Source organism: Myotis lucifugus, unplaced genomic scaffold, assembly GCF_000147115.1.
Source record: "Myotis lucifugus unplaced genomic scaffold, Myoluc2.0 scaffold_152, whole genome shotgun sequence".
Taxonomy (NCBI): domain Eukaryota; kingdom Metazoa; phylum Chordata; class Mammalia; order Chiroptera; family Vespertilionidae; genus Myotis; species Myotis lucifugus.
This window is the reverse complement of record NW_005871200.1, coordinates 2,002,386-2,024,079: the sequence shown is the minus strand read 5'-3', so window position 1 is coordinate 2,024,079 and position 21,694 is coordinate 2,002,386. Positions and strand designations below refer to the sequence as shown.

General features: G+C 37.8%; 1 protein-coding gene and 1 pseudogene across 1 annotated transcript in view; both read right to left on the bottom strand.

Annotated features, from left to right (window-relative positions):
* The window catches only part of CFAP206 (cilia and flagella associated protein 206), a 35,137-nt gene that overhangs the window by 3,326 nt on the left and 10,117 nt on the right, over window positions 1-21,694 (bottom strand). The window contains exons 7-12 of the mRNA XM_014461389.2: window positions 19,729-19,937; window positions 11,516-11,635; window positions 9,495-9,690; window positions 7,530-7,670; window positions 4,883-5,076; window positions 336-479 (exon numbers count right to left, since the gene is read on the bottom strand). Of these exons, the coding sequence (XP_014316875.1) occupies window positions 336-479; window positions 4,883-5,076; window positions 7,530-7,670; window positions 9,495-9,690; window positions 11,516-11,635; window positions 19,729-19,937 (1,004 nt within the window). The remainder of the gene's footprint in view (window positions 1-335; window positions 480-4,882; window positions 5,077-7,529; window positions 7,671-9,494; window positions 9,691-11,515; window positions 11,636-19,728; window positions 19,938-21,694) is intronic.
* LOC111827346 lies at window positions 4,533-4,635 on the bottom strand (annotated as a pseudogene).

The window sequence follows — 21,694 nt, the reverse complement described above, 5'->3', positions numbered from 1 at the left end:
ATAAATTAAAACTATTATATAGATCAACAGAAAGATAAGAGAGAGAGAGAAATCACATGCATCGACACATGCTAATGGAAAAATGCTCTAGAAGCTATACCAGGAAGCTGAACCTGGCTGGGATCATTTGAGAGTAGTTTCATGCTTCCATATTTCCACATATGCTTAAAAGCAGAAGACAATCTTACAATGTAAAGCTGGCAAATGATAAGTTTTTATGTTAGCAAAGAACTCTGTACAACTCCATATTTTATAAAAATAATTAAACTTAACTCTAGAACAACATATTAAAATTTTCTAACCTATAAGTGATTTTAGAAAATATGGTTACAAACCAATTTTATAGCTTTTCTTCTTAATTCCCATTCATTCCACTCATATGATCTCACAATTGTTGGTGGTAATATGTGTGTATCCGTCTGTGTGCTGGTTTCACTCTTTGTAATTGGTTTTATAAAATGTTTGCCAGTAACCTTGAGCTAAAGAAATGGAGTTTTGTAATTAATATTTGCAAAAAATAAACATTATTTACAGTTAATAAAGTATTCAGCTAAAACTAACAAAAGGTTAGAAAAAACAAGAAATTTTGAGCATGGGATATACTTGTAAATACCAGCAGAGAAAATAGCTCATAACTAGTGAGATGTTTATAATTTATCTTCCTGGGCACTGTGGCTTTGTCTGATTTTGTGACTTTAATGTAGGAGGTGGGTTTTGGAAGGGGTAAACCTAACACCACTCACTGCCAAGTCAAATGCCCCCTCTCTGACTTTCACAAATGGTCGCATAAGAGATACCTTATTGGAAATGAACAGAAGCTTAAAATAGCTATTAAATATTCAGTATAAAACACATTTCTTTAAAGTATTGGAACATAGGATATATCTGAAACTCAAACTAGGCATACACAGCCAGATTATTATCCAAAAGGGGTGTGTTTTTTAACTGAATATGTTAATTTTCTGCTGGGACATAATAAATTAAAGCTCACTATTACTATTCACATAGTAAGGACTCAGTAATTCCACGCTCACAAGGTACCGTTATGCTGGATATGAAGTTGCCGGAGGAGTGACAGGGATTTAAGGAGCTCAGACACAGCATAAAGGAGAGAGAAAAGATTAACTTTTTTCCCAAGTCAAGCAACAGATATGAGTGCCTACCATTTAACACGAGACAGAATTTTACCTTCACAATGAACTTACGATATAGTAAGGTAGATAAAAACATGCTGAAAAAGATAATTAACGACATTATACCATACAGGTAAATGGCAAGTAAATAACAATACGGACTATAGCACTGGAGGGAGAAAACTTACTTCCATGGTATTGAAGGTCACTGAAGAACAGCTGAGAATTAAATGGAAAGAAAGGGGGTGGGGATGGGAGCGGGTTGGGAGAGGTTAATGGGGGGGAAGGGGACCTAATACTTTCAACAGTAAAGATTTTTTTAAAAGAAAAATAAATAGAAAGAAAGGGAAAAACAAGACCAGGTATATAGGGGAACTTTCCTCTATGGTGGAAAAGTATGCATTGTTTACATACAGCACACCTGTCTGGTTATCCCATTCTAGCCTTTCATTGTCTTCAAGCTATCTCACAACTCTGTAAGTTATAGGTAAGTGATAGAAAGACCAAATAAATCTTGTCTATACACATGCAAATCTGTAACTCTTTCAAGCTTTTCTATAGAACCTGGCAATGTGATTCTCAAATTTACATGAAAAGTAGAGTAAAGTATAGTCAAGATTCCTTAGAGAAAAAAGGGCGGGGCAACTTACTCTACCAGATATTAAGACTTATGAAGTTATAGTAAGATAGAGACACAGGAATTTTTTTAAAAAACTGAGTATTTGGCCCTAACCGGTTTGGCTCAGTGGATAGAGCATCAGCCTGTGGACTGAAGGATCCCAGGTCCAATTCCGGTCAAGGGCATGTACCTTGGTTGCAGGCACATCCCCAGTAGCGGGTGTGCAGGAGGCAGCTGATCAATGTTTCTAACTCTCTATCTCTCTCCCTTCCTCTCTGTAAAAAATCAATAAAATATATATATTTTTTAAAAATAAAAAACTGAGTATTTGAACAGAATAGAGAGTCTAAAAAAATAAGCCTGTGCATATAAGACAGTGGGGAAAGGAGAGAATATTGAACATACAGGCTGGGACAATTTGCTGTTCAAATGGGAAGAAAAAAAAATTAGATCTTCACCTCCCACCAGACCCAAGACATCAAATCCAAGTGATTAAAAATTCTATTGTGGCCGAAACCGGTTTGGCTCAGTGGATAGAGCATCGGCCTGCGGACTGAAAGGTCCCAGGTTCGATTCCGGTCAAGGGCATGTACCTGGGTTGCGGGCACATCCCCAGTGGGAGATGTGCAGGAGGCAGCTGATCGATGTTTCTCTCCCATCGATGTTTCTGACTATCTATCTCTCTCCCTTCCTCTCTGTAAAAAATCAATAAAATATATTTAAAAAAAAATTCTATTGTGAAAGCCAAATTTATATTTAAAATAGCAATTTAGGAGAATATTTTAATGATCTAAGGATATATGGTTTCTTAAATAAGACATAAAAGTTCAAGACATAAAGAAAAAAATGATAAATTACACATAAAAATGAAAAACTTTTATCAAAAGACACCACAAAGAGAATGAAAAGATAAGCAACACAATGGAAGAACATATCTGCAAAACATATCTCACAAAGAATTAGTATCAAAAATGTTTTTTTAAAAAAACACCTCCTACAAATCACTAAGAAAAAGACTTACAATCCAATAGAAAATTGGGCAAAAGACTTAATTTCACAGAAATATATTGTTTAGGAATATAGACATGAATAGCAAAAAGACAAGGAATGAATAACACTAAATTCATAAAGTAGTTACTATTGTGGAGAAGAGAAAAGAAGGACATTGGAAAGGGATACATAGGATTCTCTGAGATACTTGTTAAAAGTGACATATGCATATGTTTGTTTTTCATGCTTGTATATAGTGATACATTTTGCATACTCTTTGGTTTGTATAAATATTATACAATTAGAAGTTAAAAGTTATTTATTTAAAATGAGTGAGACATTTCCCTTATGTAATGTCTTTTTTCAGCCTTTTATTTTTATCAGAATTGATACATAAGTGGGTTTCTTTTTAAGTTATCTCACTGTTTTAGAAGTAGGCAGAGAATAAAATACAAATAAAACCATTAAGTTTTATTAAGGCATAGTTAATAAAACTACTAATGGTAAGAACAAAAACTAAGCAAATGGGGTATTTTTTAATGATGGAACAACCCAATATAATAAACATAAATTCCTCCACAAATTATTGTATTATTTTAATGCAATACTAGTTAAAATCCAGGAAGATTTTTGGGGTTGAGGGAGTTGGCAAATTTATTTTTAAAAATTTACATAAACATACAAAGATCCATACATGAATGTCTAAGACAATTTTGAATAAAATAAAAGGCAAGCCCTAGCAAATAATAAAATATATTACAAAGCAATAGGAATAAAACAGTATGGTCTCAGCATAGAGATAAACAAATAGGCCAGTAGGACAAGATTGAGAACCTAGAAACAAACCCATTTCATATGAGAATTGCTAATACAGAGAGGTAGCATCAGATTTAGTGGGAAAGAACATACATTATTAGTAAATGTTAGGAAAACTGGCTCACTACATGAATAAAAATAAAGTTAGAACTCTTTATTATCTCCAAATAGACTAAAGTCTTAAAAGTGAATAAGTTAGCCCTAACTGGTTTGGCTCAGTGGATAAAGTGTCGGCCTGCAGACTGAAGGGTCCCAGGTTCGATTCCGGTCAAGGGCATGTACCTTGGTTGTGGGCACATCCCCAGTAGGGAGTGTGCAGGAGACAGCTGATCAATGTTTCTAACTCTCTATCCCTCTCCCTTCCTCTCTGAAATCAATAAAAATATATTTTAAAAAAAGAGATCATACATTAAAAAAAGAGAGAGAGAGGAACCGAATGAGAGAAGAGACAGAAGAGAACAATGAAAAGGTGAACAAAAATGAGAGACAAAGAGGAAGAAAATGAGAAGAACACAGCAGTAGAATGTGAGCCCATGGAGGTGGTGTTTTTTAATCCGTTTTGTACACTGCTAACTCCAGTGCCACGCTAGTGCCTGGTTCACAGGAAGTGGCTCAGCAAATGCCTGTCGAATGAATTAATGACCAAGTGCCGACATACAGAGACACACACCTTTGGGTCCATCTTGTGGCCGTTCAGACTTGCAACTGAAACATGTTAAATTACTTTACAGCTCTGAGTGTAAGTGATCAGCATGCTATCTGTGCTGAGCCCCTTCAATTTTAGACAAGAAAATATGTAGCTGCAATTATTTCTCTAAATGTAGCTTTTGTTTTTCAGATTTCCCCAGTCTAATGCATCAATTTGACTCCTTGTCTTGTCTTCACTACTCTTTGTGGATTTCCTTAGTTCCATCTTCAGGTGTGCATCCCTTTCAGATAACCGGTAAAGGCCCTCATCTGACCCTGTCTCTGCCTGGATTTGGGAACAAGATAAATGTAACTTTTAAGTTAACTATATTTTTAAACGGATAAGAACAGATACTACACTTGTTCTTAGCCAAAAGGTCAGGAAGCAATAAACTAACTGTATTTTTAAGTGTCATAAATTCTTTTTTTTAAATCTTCACTTGATTTTTTTTTAAGAGAGAGGGAAAGGGGGCGAGAGGGAGAAAGAGGGGGAAAAAAGGAGAGAGAAAAGAAAAAAAAAAAACATCGATTGGTTGTCTCCTGCACACACCCCGGACCTTCTGGACAATGAGCAACCACCCGAGTCACACTGGCCAGGGCTTAAACATCATAAATTTTAAATATCTACCCTGCTTACCTCAGAACAGGGAATGAGGGTTTCAAATTGTTCGTGAAGTTCCAGTAGCTGAATTAATTCTGCATGCTTTTTGGCCTTTTCTGTAATTAAGTTAATGTACTTTTCAGGGTTTTCTGCAAATGAATATGCCGCATCTCTGGTATTGAAAGTGTAATATTTTTCTTTATATTTCAAAATTCCAATTGCTTGATTTCCTGAAAGTTAAGAAAAGGAACTGAATGGGCTATGAAATATGAAGTTGATTCTGTGCTTGTAATATACCCATAGAAACATTTCCTATATACTGAATTTTTAACATATCACTTATGTTTTTATTTTGCTAATAAAGTAAGGAATTTTAAAGTATACATTTTATTAAATTACAGTTTCTCTGAAATTCATATTAAGTTAATTAATTTTATATGCTTTTATTTTAAAGCATGATTTAATAGAAAAATATTTCACTATCTAGATACAAGGTGTTTAAAAATCTCTTAAGAGAAGCCAATTGCCTGGCAGGTTTCACAAATCTCTTTCAACTAAACTAACTACCATATAATCATTGTTTAAAAATAATTCTGTAAGAACTGCAAACATGGGACCTCTTTTTCAAAATGTACGTTTGCATGTTAGAAAGTATTTCCCACTGTGAACAGATACCACCTAAAATATGGATTATTAAATATCCACCTAGTTTGTGGGAGTTACATAGAAAGCACAATCTGTCTTACTTATTTGTTCTTTCATTTAGTCAACAAATAGCTACTGGCCCTGCTCTTGGCACTGAGGATACAGAAGAAATCAAACTCCCCACTCTCACCAAATCAACAATTATACCCTCGGCCAGAGAGTGATCAGTGCTACAGAAAAAAAAAAAAAAACAACAAAAAAACAACAACCACAAAACCTAAGTAAAGCAGGTTAAACACATAGTAATAGGAAAGCGGACGAGGTTGACATCTTCCATTGGGTGATCAGGGAAGACTGAATAAAATAAGCAGCAGTATACGTAGCTGCGTGGCAGGTACAGCTTTCCAAGGAGAGAGCATAGCAAGGGCAGAGGCTCTGAGGCGAAAATGAGCTTAGCACGTTCAAGAATAGCTAGAAGGCCAGTGGGGCCGGAGTAGTGAGCAAGGGCAAGCGGGGCAGCAGCGAAGTCGGTGAGGTCATCGGAAAAGGACCATGACTGGGGAGCCACAGTGTCCGCGCGGGGTTGACCTCTGGTGGTCTGCAGGACCGAACCGAGGCAGGGAGGTGCCACAGAATTCCTCTGAGGCGGTGCCGGTTGCTGCTGCCCAGAAAATAATGCCGCGAGTAGAAATACTACTGTAGTAAACAGACATAGAGCAGTCAGGGCTGGCTCACTCAGAGAGGATTCTAAAACCCAAGCCCCACAAGCTCCCCACTTTTCCACTTTCCCTCTTTCTTAGAATCATAGTGTACAGAAGCTGGCAGGGACCAACCAGGCCTCCTAGTCGGTCCTTCTCCTTTTCCGGACTTGGAAACCGTGGTCCACAGAAAGCATGAGATTTGCTGAAGGCTACGCAGTCCACTAATGGCACAACTGGGACTAGAAACCAGACTTCTGAATCCCAGCCCATAGCTCTTCAACCTCATCAAGCCACCCCTGTCGCTCCACACACCCATGTTTCCTTTCGTGTTTGTGTCTCTCCTGACTCGAGGAAGAAAAGGAGGGGAACAGAAGGAAAGCTAAGGAGAAAAGAGAAGAAGCCATCTTTCTGCATGAATTCCATTGCTCTACTTCACAGATCTTGAATGTTTTCTCCCCAGTATCAATGACCCTCACAGGGGTCTCAGAAAACTATTTTCTCAGTTCCCCATGGCAAACCTTCTGTTAATCCCATTGTGAAAAATCCAATACCATAGAAATGAGTCCATTTGTGTGCTCTCTAGCCTGTATATGCACAACCCCAATAATTATTTGTAAACAAGTAATACCCACCTGTGAAATATAACAAAAGAAATAAAAAAGAAGAAAAGGAAGGAGGAGCTTAATGGTATAAGGGAAATAAGACACAATCTTGTCAAACTGTTTCCATTCTAGTCCTAGCCAACATCTTGTTATCCCAAATTCACACAGGACTCTTTGGATAATAACTTATTCCATCTCAATTCCTGATTTACTGTTTGTTTTAGAAGGTCTAGTAACATCAAGATAAATTTTACTTGAAAAGAAACTGGCCATTTCCTTAGTGGTATCTGCCTTATACAGAAATCCTGATCTATGGTAGTGGAATGTAAAATGACAAAGAGTATTTTAAAATAAAATATCAATAAAATCAGTGTTTCTCTTTCACGTAATTACTTTGGAGGAGGATGCATGTCAGTGATGTCATGTGACATTTCTACAATCCATCACCGGACACGTGAGTCAGCCCCTATTTACGATGCGGCAGCATCCATACTTTATTATGTACACATTCAATTACTTATCACGCGAGTCATAATTTCATGTTTATGTCAATCTACCAGATTACACTGTGAGTACATCAGAGAGGAACGTGTTGTCTAGGACAGCTTTGTAACTCCTTTCTGAGTTCGCCATCAGATCCCATAAAGATTTAAAAAGTGAACAAGTGCCAATGACAGCACTTCATTTAAAGAAAGAAAAGGAAGGAAGTGGGAGCAGTGTTATTTCCAGTGGTACCTGGGAGGAGAAGCCCATCTGTCGTAGCCAATGTGTAACCACAAAACCCCCGGTACTGAATTAACAACTTATCAAAATTTGCTGTTGTTTCTGGGAAAAGCCATTGTTGTCTCTTGAATTCCATTGGATGTACTCTTTCTCCTACAATGAAAGAGGAGGACAAGAAAAACTTTATTCAACGAGAAGACCAAACAACCCAAGGAAATGGGCAGAAGGAACTGGCTGCTATGTGACTGCAACAGAGATGCATCAACTTCACTCAAGAGGCTGCAGCTCTTGACACCAGGCGGCAAACGCTTACATAGTAGGACTAGTGCTTCTTAAATCAGGTGAGACTATTCTGAACAGAAAGAGTCAAGGAAATATCTTTTTGTAGCTTCATTTTCATAACAAGGTGTACAATTTTTGTTTTTTATACTTTTAAATATTCTTCCCAGTGTTGGTTAGCTAACCTACTTCCATTTGATAAGCAAATTGACTATTTTTACACAAATAAAAATGTGCCTTTGTAAAACATTGATACCCAAGATTCTTAGCTGTCGTGATCCTACCACACTTCTGTGTCTGGCTCTATATCCAAAGATCAGATGCCACACGTGACCTCGTGGCTACGACGAGAAGTAAATTCATACTTTGGAGAAGATAAGCCTTCCCTCTTTATTTCCCGATATGCCTGAAAGCCGTGAACAGTTATGACATGTGCCAAGTGTCAAGTGAGTTCTTTCAGAAGAAAACTGGGTCTGGCTAGTGTGGCTCAGTGATTGAGCATCGACCCAAGAACCAGGAGGTCGCTGGTTTGATTCTCAGTCAGGGCACATGCCCAGGTTGCAGGTTCAATCCTCAGTAAGGGTGTGCAGGAGGCAGCTGATGGATGAGGTCCTCTTTCATCGATGTTTCTATCTCTATCCCTCTCCCTTCCCCTCTCTTTAAAAATCAATATATATATATATATATATATATATATTTTTAAAGAACATTGGGTCTCCCAATTCACTGGAGCAGTATCTTCAGAGTGTTCTAGTGGGTACAAAGTTCTGACCTATGGTGGGAAACACATGTCTAAATCTAAATTGCAAGTGAACTGTCTTGCCGATATGGTTGAGTTTAATATTTACTATAGAAGTGGCTGTACCTTTTTAATTTAATTTAGTAATTGCATAGATATGCTGTTTTAATAAAAATAAAATCAGTAAGAAAAACTTTAACTGGAAGCATGCCTTTGAGTCTCTTGGATCTTGTTTTCAGATTTTATGTGTTCTAATAGTTTAAGAATGAAACTGCTGATTCATTTTTATTTTCCACTTTACAAAAATAGAATTTGAAAAGGAAATTTGGAGAGTAAATTATCTAATTTCATTTTCTGGAAAATCTTTCTTTTCAGGCAACAACTCAAATCCCAGGCTCTATTTTGGCATTTCTCATGAATTTTAAATTGTCTTTAGGGTAGGAAGGACCAAAAAAGTAAAGAGAAGTTTATTGATAAAGATAGCCTTTCAAGAATCAATGCATCTCTTAAAGGGTTTAAAATAAGTTCAATAAATTTTACAAAGATAAAATCTATTAATTTATCAATTTCAACCTCAATTTGAGATAGGTATATGGCAAATAGCACTCCAATAAATGAAACCTAATTTGCAACAAATATAGCAAGAATTAATATCCTTTTCTACTGCAAATCAATAATGAAAATCACTAAAACTAGAAGAGAAACATGTAAGCACAGAAAAATCATTGTTAACCTAAACACTAACCATAACGTTAGGAGTGGTTATTGCTGAATAGTAAGATACCCAGTTTGCATATTTTTGTTTTCCAAATTCTCGATATGAAAAATTACCTTACAATCAAGAAAGATGTTTAATACCTTATAAGAAAGATATAATACGAAAAAATTAAAACAAAAGAGTGACTTTATTCCAGAGGTGATTTTAAGAGGAAGAGGAAATAATAGATGATTTCTATTACCCATGTGTTCTTTCAGTCGAAACATGTCCGTTTTCACAGTTACTTCATCAAGAAGATCTTGTATTACGCTTTCAGGAAACAGTTCATGAGTGCCCAGAAAGCGCTCAAGGTTAGCGGTTAAATTAGTGAGGATTCCAATCAAAACAGTTTCATCCTGAAAGCCAGTCCACACATTGGAAAGTGCAATGAAGATGGGCTGAGGAAGAGAAAATAAAAGTTCAAAATGTAATTGTTTAATTCAATTATAATCACTGTAGTCTTGAAACTAAATACAAATTGTAAAGAAATTATTCCTTAAGACAAATAAAATTCTCATGAAGTTAAACAACAGAATCTAAATAGAAAGTAGACTCATAAATTATGAGAAAATAAACTGGTATTTTATTTGAAAGCATTTTATTTTGGTGTGGTTATTATAATGTTAATTTACTCAAAAACAAAAACAAAAACAAAAACAAACAAAAAAACAAACCAACAACACAAAAACCAAACACACACATTTGATCACCTGGCTCTATTTCCAAATAGCAGACACCACCAGTGACCTTGTGGCTACCACTGGGACTAAAAGCACACTCTGGAGAAAACAAACCTTTCCTCTTCTCCCCTGACATGCGTGAAAGCAGAAAGATTTATGGGTGCTTCACCTCAAAAGGTCAAAGGGAAAATAACTTCATTTGTATTTTTTTAAAAAAAGCTAAATCTGACACATGATTAGATTTATCTGTCTCAACATGATTCAAAAGAACATGTAAAGTCTAGCAATATATCTTGGGGCATGTCTTGTGAGCTGCAAGTTAAAGACTTTTAGGTCAGTGAGACAAAATATTTGTATTAAAGATCACAGACTTATAGAACAAACAAAAAACTATTCAGGCTCAAATTATAAGTGAAACAACTTAGCCTTTGGCTTCTTAGGTTTTAAAACCAAATATTGGGAATGATTACAGAAAATTATCAAAGCCCCAAAGTGCTCTATAAAACACTGCATTTGCACCTTCTACCTCCTTGGGGCTACCAGATTTGTCCATAAGATGGTCCAAATAATCAGAAAAGTCAGCATAATTGCAGGTCTGGTCATCAAAGTGGTTATTATTTGTCTTTTCAGAAAAGTCACAAGTTGCATCACTTCTTTGTTGAAGGCAGTTAGAAATCAGCTACTGTGAACACATTTTCAATACTATATTATGGATTATTTTTGTTGCCACAGCCAATACTGATAGTATGGTTGTCATTACATACTAGAGGCCCGGTGCACGATATTTGTGCACTGTGTGTGTGTGTGTGTGTGTGTGTGTGTGTGTGTGTGTGAGGGGGGCAGAGGGGTTCTCTCAGCCCAGCCTGCGCCCTCTCACAGTCCAGGACCCCTAGGGGGATGTCCACCTGCCAACAGACATCCCTCTCGCAGTCCAGGGCTCTCATATTCCGGGACCCCTCGCTCCTTACCGCCCGCCTGCAGCTGAGGCAGGAGAGGCTCCCGTCACTGCCACCGCTGTGTCACCAGCCATGAGCCCGGCTTCTGGCTGAGCAGCGCTTCCCCTCTGGGAGCTCACTTGACCACCAGGGGACAGCTCCAGTGTTGAGTATCTGCCCCCTGGTGGTCAGTGCACGTCATAGCAACCAGTCATTCCGCTGTTCGGTCAAATTGCATATTACACTTTTATTATATAGAATAGCTGTATTTTCTTCAGCAGCAAATGCCTACCAAGGGAGTTCTGTCATCCAATGTATACTATTACTACAAAATTACCAAAAAGAACAGAATCAACTTGTATGAAACCAATATTAAATTTTTAGTAATTAAATACAGGGTAGGGCGAAAGTAGCTTTACAGTTTTGAGTACACGAAACAGTTTATCCTTGTATTATTATTTATTAATTATTGTATTCTTTTCCATACGAACAAGTGTAAACCTACTTTTGCCCCACCCTGTATAATCTTAATTACTTCGGACTCCGTTTTATAGGACCCCAACCATATTCATCCTTCAAGAAGGTCAAAGTTGATGGCAGATACTTACAAAGACTTGTGACGTTGGGACAGCCGTCTTGGACTTTACAGTCATTATTAACTGTTCAAGTAGGGCTCCTAACTGCTTTGTCAGCAATTCCACTTCTTGAGCACAACTTATTATTTCTGACTGCGAAGACAACATAATTTGCATTAATATTTTTATAATTTCACCTCAAAAATCGTATGTGTTTTAAGCCCCATCTGCTCTCTGAAGGTCAGCCCACTGACGGGGGGATTCTCTGCTCCGTGGCTTCCCCGACACCAGGGACAGTGCTGGCATATGGACAGTGCTCTACAAATGGTTGGTGGATAGGTCAACCTTCTGAAACACAATGGCTCTACTTTTTCTCAAATGTATACTGAGTTCCTGAGAAATGGATCCTATGGCACAGCTTTGCATAACTGTTATTTTCAGTGATAAAATTAATGAGGTATTCTTCTGAACACTATTTTGATATCCTTAAAAATCTCAGTATTGACAGAAAAATAATAGATATCTGATACAATTATAGTAATATGAAAATAGGTGCTGAATGCTAAGTCTGAAATAATTGCTAGCATTTATTCTTACTATGTACTAAAGCCATATTAAATACATAAGTACAAAAAGGAATACGTACAAATAAGAAAACCAAGGTATAGAAAGGAAGTAAATTGCCCAAGAATATCCAGCGAATAAGAGGTAGAATCATGATTCTACCCCAGACCATCAGCGTGCAGAGCCCAGCTCTTACCCATTATACTGTCCTGCCTAAGATGCCATCAGAAATGGCAGTGGTATGGCTCTATCGGTACAGTGTAAAAGAGTGACATTTACTTGAAGTGAAAAAAAGCGCATTTGAGTTTTCAAACATCTGTACCTATTTTTGAATTAAAAAAACCATTTACTTCACAAAAATATCTAATATTACTGTATTTCAACTAATTAAAATTTTTTTTGTTAATCCTCACCCAAGTACATTTTCCATTGATTTTTAGAGAGAGTGGAGGGGAGGGCAAGAGATAGAAGCATCGATGTATGACAGACACATTGATTAGTTGCCTCCCGTAGGCACCCCAACCAGGAAGGACCGGGGCCAGAGATCAACCCCAAAACCCTTCAGTCCACAGGCTGATGCTCTATCCACTGACCCAAACCGTCTAGGGCCAACTAATGAAATTTTTTATTCAAAAATGTAACATGCATCCTGTTTTAATTTTACCCTTACGACTCTTTAAGCATCTTCCTTCCTCTTGCTTCATTCTCCCATATCATATTATCTATCCTATCTAATGGGTCTCTTGTCTAATCCCCCAGAAAATTACTTTCCTAGATGTTAGCTCTGTTTTAGGAATCAAATATGAAAATGCAGCCCTTGAAGTCTTTTCAGATTTGTGCAACAGCAAACAAGAAACAGAAATAAATATGCGTATGTCCTCCAAATCAAAACTTATATCCAATACATAACACTTCTTAAACCCTACAATTGAAGATACTCTAGACCAGTGGTTCTCAACCTTGGCTGCACATTGGAGTTACCTGGGATTTTGTTTTATAAAATCCCGATTTCTGGGCCTCATCCTCCGGAAATTCTGTGAAAATGCAGCCCTTGAAGTCTTTTCAGATTTGTGCAACAGCAAACAAGAAACAGAAAGGCCCAGAAATCAGGATTTTAAAAAGATTCCCAGGTGATTCTAATGTGCAGCCAAGGTTGAGAACCACTGCTCTAGACCTTCTTCCCACGTATGTTTGTAGGATCCATTCACAGAGTAGGGATGCAGAACTTCTTGATTTTTCCTGATAATGCCTTAGAACAATCACTCTGTTGACATTTTATCAAAAAGAGCTCATTTATAACCATGTAGAGGTTTACGTTGTAAAGTTATTCCTCACAAATAAATGAAAAGATATTCTGTGTTTCTGTATTGGAAGAATTGATATTATTAAAATGCCCATACTTCCCAAAGCAATATACAGATTTAATGCAATCTCTCTCAAAATTCCAATGACATTTGTCATAAATATAGAACAAACAATCCTAAAATTTGTGAAACCACAAAATACCCCAAACAGTCAAAACAGACTTGAAAATAAGATCACAAGTGGAAGGACCATGCTTCATGATTTCAAACTATATTATTATTATTTAAGCTATAGTAATCACAGTAGTATGGTATTGGCATAAAAACAGACACATAGATTAACGGAGCAGAAGAGAGCCCAGAAATAAACCATGTATATACGGTCAATTAATTTACAACAAAGGAGGGAAGAATAAACAATGGGGGAAAGGAATGGTGTCGGGGAAACTGGACAGTTACACGCAAAAGAATGAAAATGGACCACTATCTTACATCATTCACAAAAACCAACTCAAAATAGATTAAAGACTTGAAGTAAGACATGAAACCATAAAACTCCTAGAGGGAAAATAGGCAGTCAGCTCCTTAACATCAGTCTTAATGATTAGTTTTTGGCTTTGACACCAAAAGCAAAGGCAAGAAAAGCAAAACTAAACATGTGAGACTACCTCAAACTAAAAAGCTTCCCCACAGCAAAAGAAATCATCAACAAAATGAAAAGGCAACCTACCAAAGAGAGAAATTTGCAAATCATTTTTCTGATAAGGAATGAATATCCAAAATACATAACAAACTCATACAATTCAATAGAAAAAACACAATCCAATCTAAAAAAATTAGCGTAGGATCTGAAAAGATATTTTTCCAAAGAAGACATACAGATGACCAACAGGCACCTGAAAAGTACTCTACATCACTAATCATCAGGGAAATGCAAATCAAAACCACAAAGAGAAATCACCTCTCACCTGTCAGAATGAATGGCAAGAGGTAAGTATTGGCAAGAATGTAGAGAAAATGTGCGCTGCTGACGGGGATGTAAACTGGTGCAGCCACTATGGGAAACAGCATGGAGGTTCTTCAAAAGTAAAAAACAGAACTACCAGCCCTGGCTGGTGTGGCGCAATTGGTTGGACTTTGTCCCGTGCACAAAAAGATTGCCTGTCCGATGATTCCTGGTCAGGGCATATGCCTGGGTTGCGGGCTCCAACCTGGGTAGGGGGCATGCAGGAGGCATTCAGGAGATCAATGTTTCACTCTCACATCAATGTTTCTCGCCCTCTCCCTTCCTTTCTGTCTAAAAATCAATTTAAAAAATAGAATTACCGGTAAACCAAGATGGTGGCATAGGTAAACACCGGAGACTGCTGCCACAAACAACCACTTCAAAAATACAACTAAAAGACGGAACGGACATCACCCAGAACCACAGGAAGGCTGGCTGAGGAGAGACTCTTCAACTAGAAGGAAAGACAACAGCATACCCAGGCTCAGAGGAGGCGCGGTGTGGAAAATTTAAAGGTGTGGTGGTGCACGCACAAAGCAGGCTGGTGGCTGAGGGCGCGGTTGTCGTTTTCAATCAGGAGGGAGTCTCAGACTCTGAGCTCCAGATCCGGGCGAGTCTCTAGGGACTCAGACTCAAACGGGAGAAGCGGGATTGTCTAGCATCAGTTGGAACGTGAGGGCAGCTTTCTCTCCAAGGTTTGCAGCGGTTGCCGGGGTTCTGAGAAGCAGAGCCTCTGGGAACGGGACTGAGAGCAGCCATAACTGCTCCCTCCGCCCGCCCTGTTGATCCCACCCTGCCCAAGCCCTGCGCAGAGCCATTTGCCAGATCGCCTCAGGCAAAGCTAGATTAGCACCTCCCCAGAGGACAGAAGTTTTCCTGCGGCAGACACAGCTGATTCTCACAGCCAGTCGGCCTGGTGGTCAAATCCCTCTAGCATTAACTACAACAATCAAGGCTTAACTACAACAAGACTGCGCACAAAGACCGCAAGGGGGTGCACCAAGAAAGCATAAAAAATGCGGAGACAAAAAAACATGACAGAAATGGAGGATATAGCGCTAAAAAACGCAATTTTGAGGGCTTGCAATAAACTTGTGGAGAGCCTCATGAAAACTAATGAGACCCTCAATGCTATGATTAAGAAACAACTAGAAATTAAGCATACACGGACTGAAATAAAGAATATCACACCCAATAGCAGACCAGAGGAGCGCAAGAATCAAGCCAAAGATTTGAAATGCGAAGAAGCAAAAAACACCCAACCAGAAAAGCAAAATGAAAAAAGAATCCAAAAATACGAAGATAGTGTAAGGAGCCTCTGGGACAGCTTCAAGCGCACTAATATCAGAATTATAGGGGTGCCAGAATATGAGAGACAGCAAGATATTGAAAACCTATTTGAAGAAATAATGGCAGAGAACTTCCCCCACCTGGTGAAAGAAATGGACTTACAGGTCCAAGAAGCGCAGAGAACCCCAAACAAAAGGAATCCAAAGAGGACCACAACAAGACACATCATAATTAAAATGCCAAGAGCAAAAGACAAAGAGAGAATCTTAAAAGCAGCAAGAGAAAGAGACTCAATTACTTACAAGGGAATACTCATATGACTTTCAGCTGATTTCTCAACAGAAACTTTGCAGGCCAGAAGGGAATGGCAAGAAATATTCAAAGTGCTGAATACCAAGAACCTACAACCAAGATTACTTTATCCAGCAAAGCTATCATTCAGAATTGACGGTCAGATAAAGAGCTTCACAGATAAGGAAAAGCTAAAGGAGTTCATCACCACTAAACCAGTATTATACGAAATGCTGAAAGGTATCCTTTAAGAAGAGGAAGAAGAAAAAGGTAAAGATACAAATTGTGAACAACAAACATGCATCTATCAACAAGTGAATCTAAGAATCAAGTGAATAAATAATCTGATGTACAGAATGAACTGGTGATTATAATGAATCAGGGACATAGAAAGGGAATGGACTGACTATTCTTGGGGGAGGAAAGGGGAATGGGAGATGCGGGAAGAGACTGGACAAAAATCGTGCACCTATGGATGGGGACAGTGGGTGGGGAGTGAGGGCGGAGGGTGGGGGGGGAACTGGGAGGAGGGGAGTTATGGGGGGGAAAAAAAGAGGAACAAATGTAATCTGAACAATAAAGATAAAAAAAAAATAGAATTACCATATGACCCAGCAACTCCATTTCTGGGCATTTATCCAAAGAAAATGAAAACACTAACTAGAAAAGGTACATTTATTTCCATGTGCATTGCAGCATTATTCACAATAGCCAAGACATGGAAGCAACATAAGTATCCATTGATAAATGAATGGACAAAGAAAATATTTTATATATATAATCTTTTAATATATATGTATGTATTTATACAGGAGTGGGTAAAAGTAGGTTAAATTACCAGCCATTATTACCTAAAAGATAAATCATAAGTAAGGATATGAAATAATAACAATAATAGGAAAAAAGACAAATAATACAAATAAATAATATAATTAATTAAGAAATAATTTAAGAATAAACTGTTTTATTTACTCACAACTGTAAACCTACTTTTGTCCACACATATCTATACACATATCAATATATGCATCCATATACTACAGGATATTCTTTAACCATAAAAGAAAGGAAATCCTGCCATTTATGACAACATGGATGGATCTTGACAGCATTATGCTAAGGGAAATAAGTCAGAAAGAGAAAGATGAGTACTGTATGATCTCACTTATATGTGGAACCAAATAAAAGAGCTCATAGATACAGAAAAAAGGTTGGTAGTTGTCATAGTCAGAGGTTAGGGGCTGAGCTAAATGAGTGAAGGAGGTCAAATGGTACAAACTTCTAGTTACAAGATTAAATCCTGGAGATAGAATGTTAACAACATGGTGATTATAGCTAACAATATTTTATTGTATACTAGAGGCCCGGTGCACATATTCGTGCATAAGTGGGGTCCCTCAGCCTGGCCTGCGGGATCAGGCCAAAACTGGTCTCCGACATTCCCTTAGGGGTCCCAGATTGTTTGAGGGCGCAGGCCAGGCGAAGAGACCCCATCGGTGCATGATCAGGACTGGGGAGGGATTTGGGAGGTTGGCCAGCTGGAGAAGGACCACCGGAGGGTTCCAGGGCGTGTCCAGCCTGTCTCGCTCAGTCCCGATTGGCCAGACCCCAGCCAGCAAGCTAACCCACTGGTTGGAGCATCTGCTCCCTGGTGGTCAGTGCATATCACAGCGAGCAGTTGAGCAGCCTTAGCATATCATTAGCATATTATGCTTTGATTGGTTGAACGGATGACCGGACACTTAGCATATTAGGCTTTTATTATATAGGATTTGAAAGTTGCTAAGAGTAGACCTTTTAAAGTTTTCATCACAAGAAAAAAAATCATAACTATGTGTGGTGAAGAACATTAACTAGACTTATTGTGGTAACCACTTTACAATATACATAAACATCAAATCATTATATTGTATATCCAAAACTAATGTAATATTATATGTAATTATATCTCAATTAAAAAGCCTATTTCAGCCTGGCAGGTGGTTGAGCATTCACCCATGAACCAGAAGATCATGGTTCAATTCCTGGTCAGGGCACATGCCCAGGTTGTAGGTTCGATTCCCAGTAGGGGATGTGTAGGAGGCAACTGATCGATGATTGTCTCTTATCATTGATGTTTCTATCCCTCTATCCTTCTCCCTTCCTCTCTCTGAAATTAGTAAAACACATTTAAAAAATAAAAAGCCTATTTCACTTAATATCTTTGATGATACAGCAATACATTAAAAAGATCATACACCATCATCAAGTGGGATTCAAGGTTGTACAATGTCTGCAAATCATTAAGTGTGATACATCACATAAACAAAATGAAAGATAAAAATCATACGATTATATCAATAGGTGCAGAAAAGCACTAGACAAAATCTAGGACCAATTTATGATAAAAATATCTCAGCATAGTCAAATAGAAGGAATATATCGCAAAATAATAAAGGCCATATATGACAAACCCATAGCTAACATGATACTCAGTGGGGAAAAACTAAAACGGTTCCCCTGGAGATCAGGAACAAGACAAGTATGTCCACTTTCACCACTTTTATTCAACACAGTACTGCAAGTCCTAGCCACAGAAATCAGACAAGAACAATAAATAAATAGAAGACATCCACATTGGAAAGAAAGAAGTGAAACTGTCATTATTTGCACATGATATGATACCATATATAGAGAATCCTAGAGATTCCATTAACAAACTACTAGAACTGATAAATGAATTCAGTAAAGTAGCTGGATACAAAATTAATATTCAGAAATCAGTTGCATATTTATGCACCAATAATGAATTATCAGAAAGGGAAACTAAGAAACAATCCAATTTACAATTGCATCAAAAAATATATATATCTAGGAATAAATTTCACCAAGGAGGTAAAAACCTGTACTTAAAAAATTAGAAGGCACTAAAGAAAGAAACTGAAGAAGATACTAATAAATGGAAGCCTATGCCATCCTGACAGATAGAAAGAATATCATTAAAATGTCCATACTTCCCAAAGGAATCTATTAAAATACCAATGGCATTTTTCACAGAACTAGAATAATCCAAAAATTTATATGAAATAACAAAAGACCCCGAATAGTCATAGCAGTTTTGAGAAAAAAGAATAAAGTTGGAGATATCACGCTACCTGATATCAAACTATATTACAAGGCTATAGTATCAAAATAGCATGGTGCTGGAATAAAAACAGTCATATAGATCAATGGAACAGAATAAAAAGCCCAGAAATAAACCCACACCTCTATGGTCAGTTAATACATGACAAAGGAAACAAGAACATACAATAGGGTAAAGGCAGTCGATTCAATAAATGGTGTTGGTAAAATTAAACAGATACATGCAAAAAAATAAAACTACAGGTAGATCACCTTCTTACAGAATATACAAGAATAAACTCCAAATGGGTTAAAACCTTAAATGTAAGCTCCAGCTGATTTGGCTCAGTGGATAGAGCATTAGCCCATGGACTGTGGGGTCCCGGGTTCAATTCCTGTCAAGGGCATGTACCCTGGTCGGGTGTGTGGGAGGCAACCAATCCATGTGTTTCTCTCACATTGATGTTTCTCTCTCTCTGTCTCAGACCTCCATTTCACTCTCTAAAAATCAATGGAAAACTATCTGTGGGTGAGGATGAACAAAAATAAATAAATTAAAAAACTAATAAACTGAGCAGTTATTAAGGTTGCTTTCTTTATCAGTGATCTGGTTCTACCTTTTGTTTCAGCTCAATAGCTAAAGAGGTCGAAGTCTATGGAAAAGGCCAGATCTTAAGACATTAACTCACCAAAATGATCTGAAGGAAGATCTCATACTGCCGCACATTATAGAGTGCTTCTTTTAACATATACGGCTGCAGGTCTGCAGCCAGGAGCGGGTTCTCTGTCACCTTCTCGAGGATGGCCGTGTAGTGGTATGCGTGTTCTTGAGCTATCTGTAGTTGGGAGTCAATATGTTGAGTGGTGGCTGGGATTGCTTCCCGTAGAATAGCTGGCACTGTTTTTAAAGGTATTGAGAGAGACATTAAGAAATCTAAGCCCTGGCCAGTGTGGCTCAGTTGGTTGAGTGTTGTTCCATGCATTGAGAGGTAGCCAGTTCGACTCCTGGCCAGGGCACATGCCCGGGTTATGGGCTCAATCCCCAGTGGGGGAGGTGTGCAGGAGGCAGCTGACTGACCTTTCTCTCTCGTCGATGATTCTCTCTCTCACTCTCCCTTCCTCTCTCTCTGAAGTCAATAAAAACATATTTTTTTAAAAATCTAAATTGTCGAGAAAGTGGTCATATTTTGAGCATTAAGTTGAGTTAGTCTTATGTCAGCCAAATTAATAATGCTGAGGCATATACTTCAATGGGTCCCAAACCATGAAAAAGAAGATTCCAAAAAAATCCCTATCCAAACAAAAGACACTGTCAGAATAATAACCCAAAGGTAGAGCAGATCAGTTTTTGCCACTGAAATACAGAAGAGCCTGAAAAACTGGTAGGCTGTGGTACTGTGTACTGTTGTCCATGAGCCTCTAGAAAAGTCACTCTATCTTTCCTTCTGTAGATCATCTTTTCTGTTTGTAAAGGAGAAGAAAAAGCATACACCTTAAGAAACTCATTACAATACTTAAGAATTTAACAGAACAGTCTAGCAAAATAGAGAACTTGATGAAGAATGGGAGCTTGACTTTTTAGAACAGTTTTTAAAATGCAAAAACTTACCCCATTGTACTAGATCAGTGATCTGGTAAAAAAAAAAAATACTAAGCCCTTATCAGTGGGTCTATATGTGCACCAAATTCCTAAAGAAATTATTTCTACTGGTAGATCCTTGATGAAATATTTCATGAGTACTTTTGGACTTATACACAATACATGCAGTAAGTATATTATAGCACAGTAAATGCTCCTGAATTTACAGATTTGAAGGTATCTTCTCTTGGACCTTTTCATTCCAGTAACTGCATCAGCAACGATTTCATTTTCAGGGTGATTTCTATTTCTTTTCTTTTTTTTTTTAAATCTTTATTGTTCAGATTATTACATTTGTTCCTCTTTTTTCCCCCCATAACTCCCCTCCTTCCAGCTCCCACCCCACCCTCCACCCTCACTCCCCACCCACTGAGTTCATCCATAGGTGCATGATTTTTGTCCAGTCACTTCCCGCATCTCCCACACCCCTTTTCCCCTAAGAATAGTCAGTCCATTCCCTTTCTATGTCCCTGATTCATTATAATCACCAGTTCATTCTGTACATCAGATTATTTATTCACTTGATTCTTAGATTCATTTGTTGATAGATGCATATTTGTTGTTCATAATTTGTATCTTTACCTTTTTCTTCTTCTTCCTCTTCTTAAAGGATACCTTTCAGCATTTCATATAATACTGGTGTGGCGGGGGATGAACTCCTTTATTTTTTCTTTATCTGTGAGAAGTTTATCTGATCTTCCTTTCTTACTGATAACTTTGTTGGATAAAGAAAATATTCGTTGTGGGGCTTTGGATTCAGCAAGTATGTATATATTATTGCTAGTCTCTCTCTTCCCGGCCAAGGTAGCTTCTGATGAAAAAATCCGACGGACAGTCAGATGATTCTTCCCCTTGGAAATAAATCAGCCTTCTTTCTCTTGCTGTAAGAAAGATTTCTTCTTTTGCGTTTGCGCCTGGGATATTAAGAAAGAGAGTGCGTCGGAGCGGCCTTCTTTTGATTCATGTTTGTAGGAGTATCTATACCCTTCTTAGGCCCTGTAGACCCTTTTCTTTCT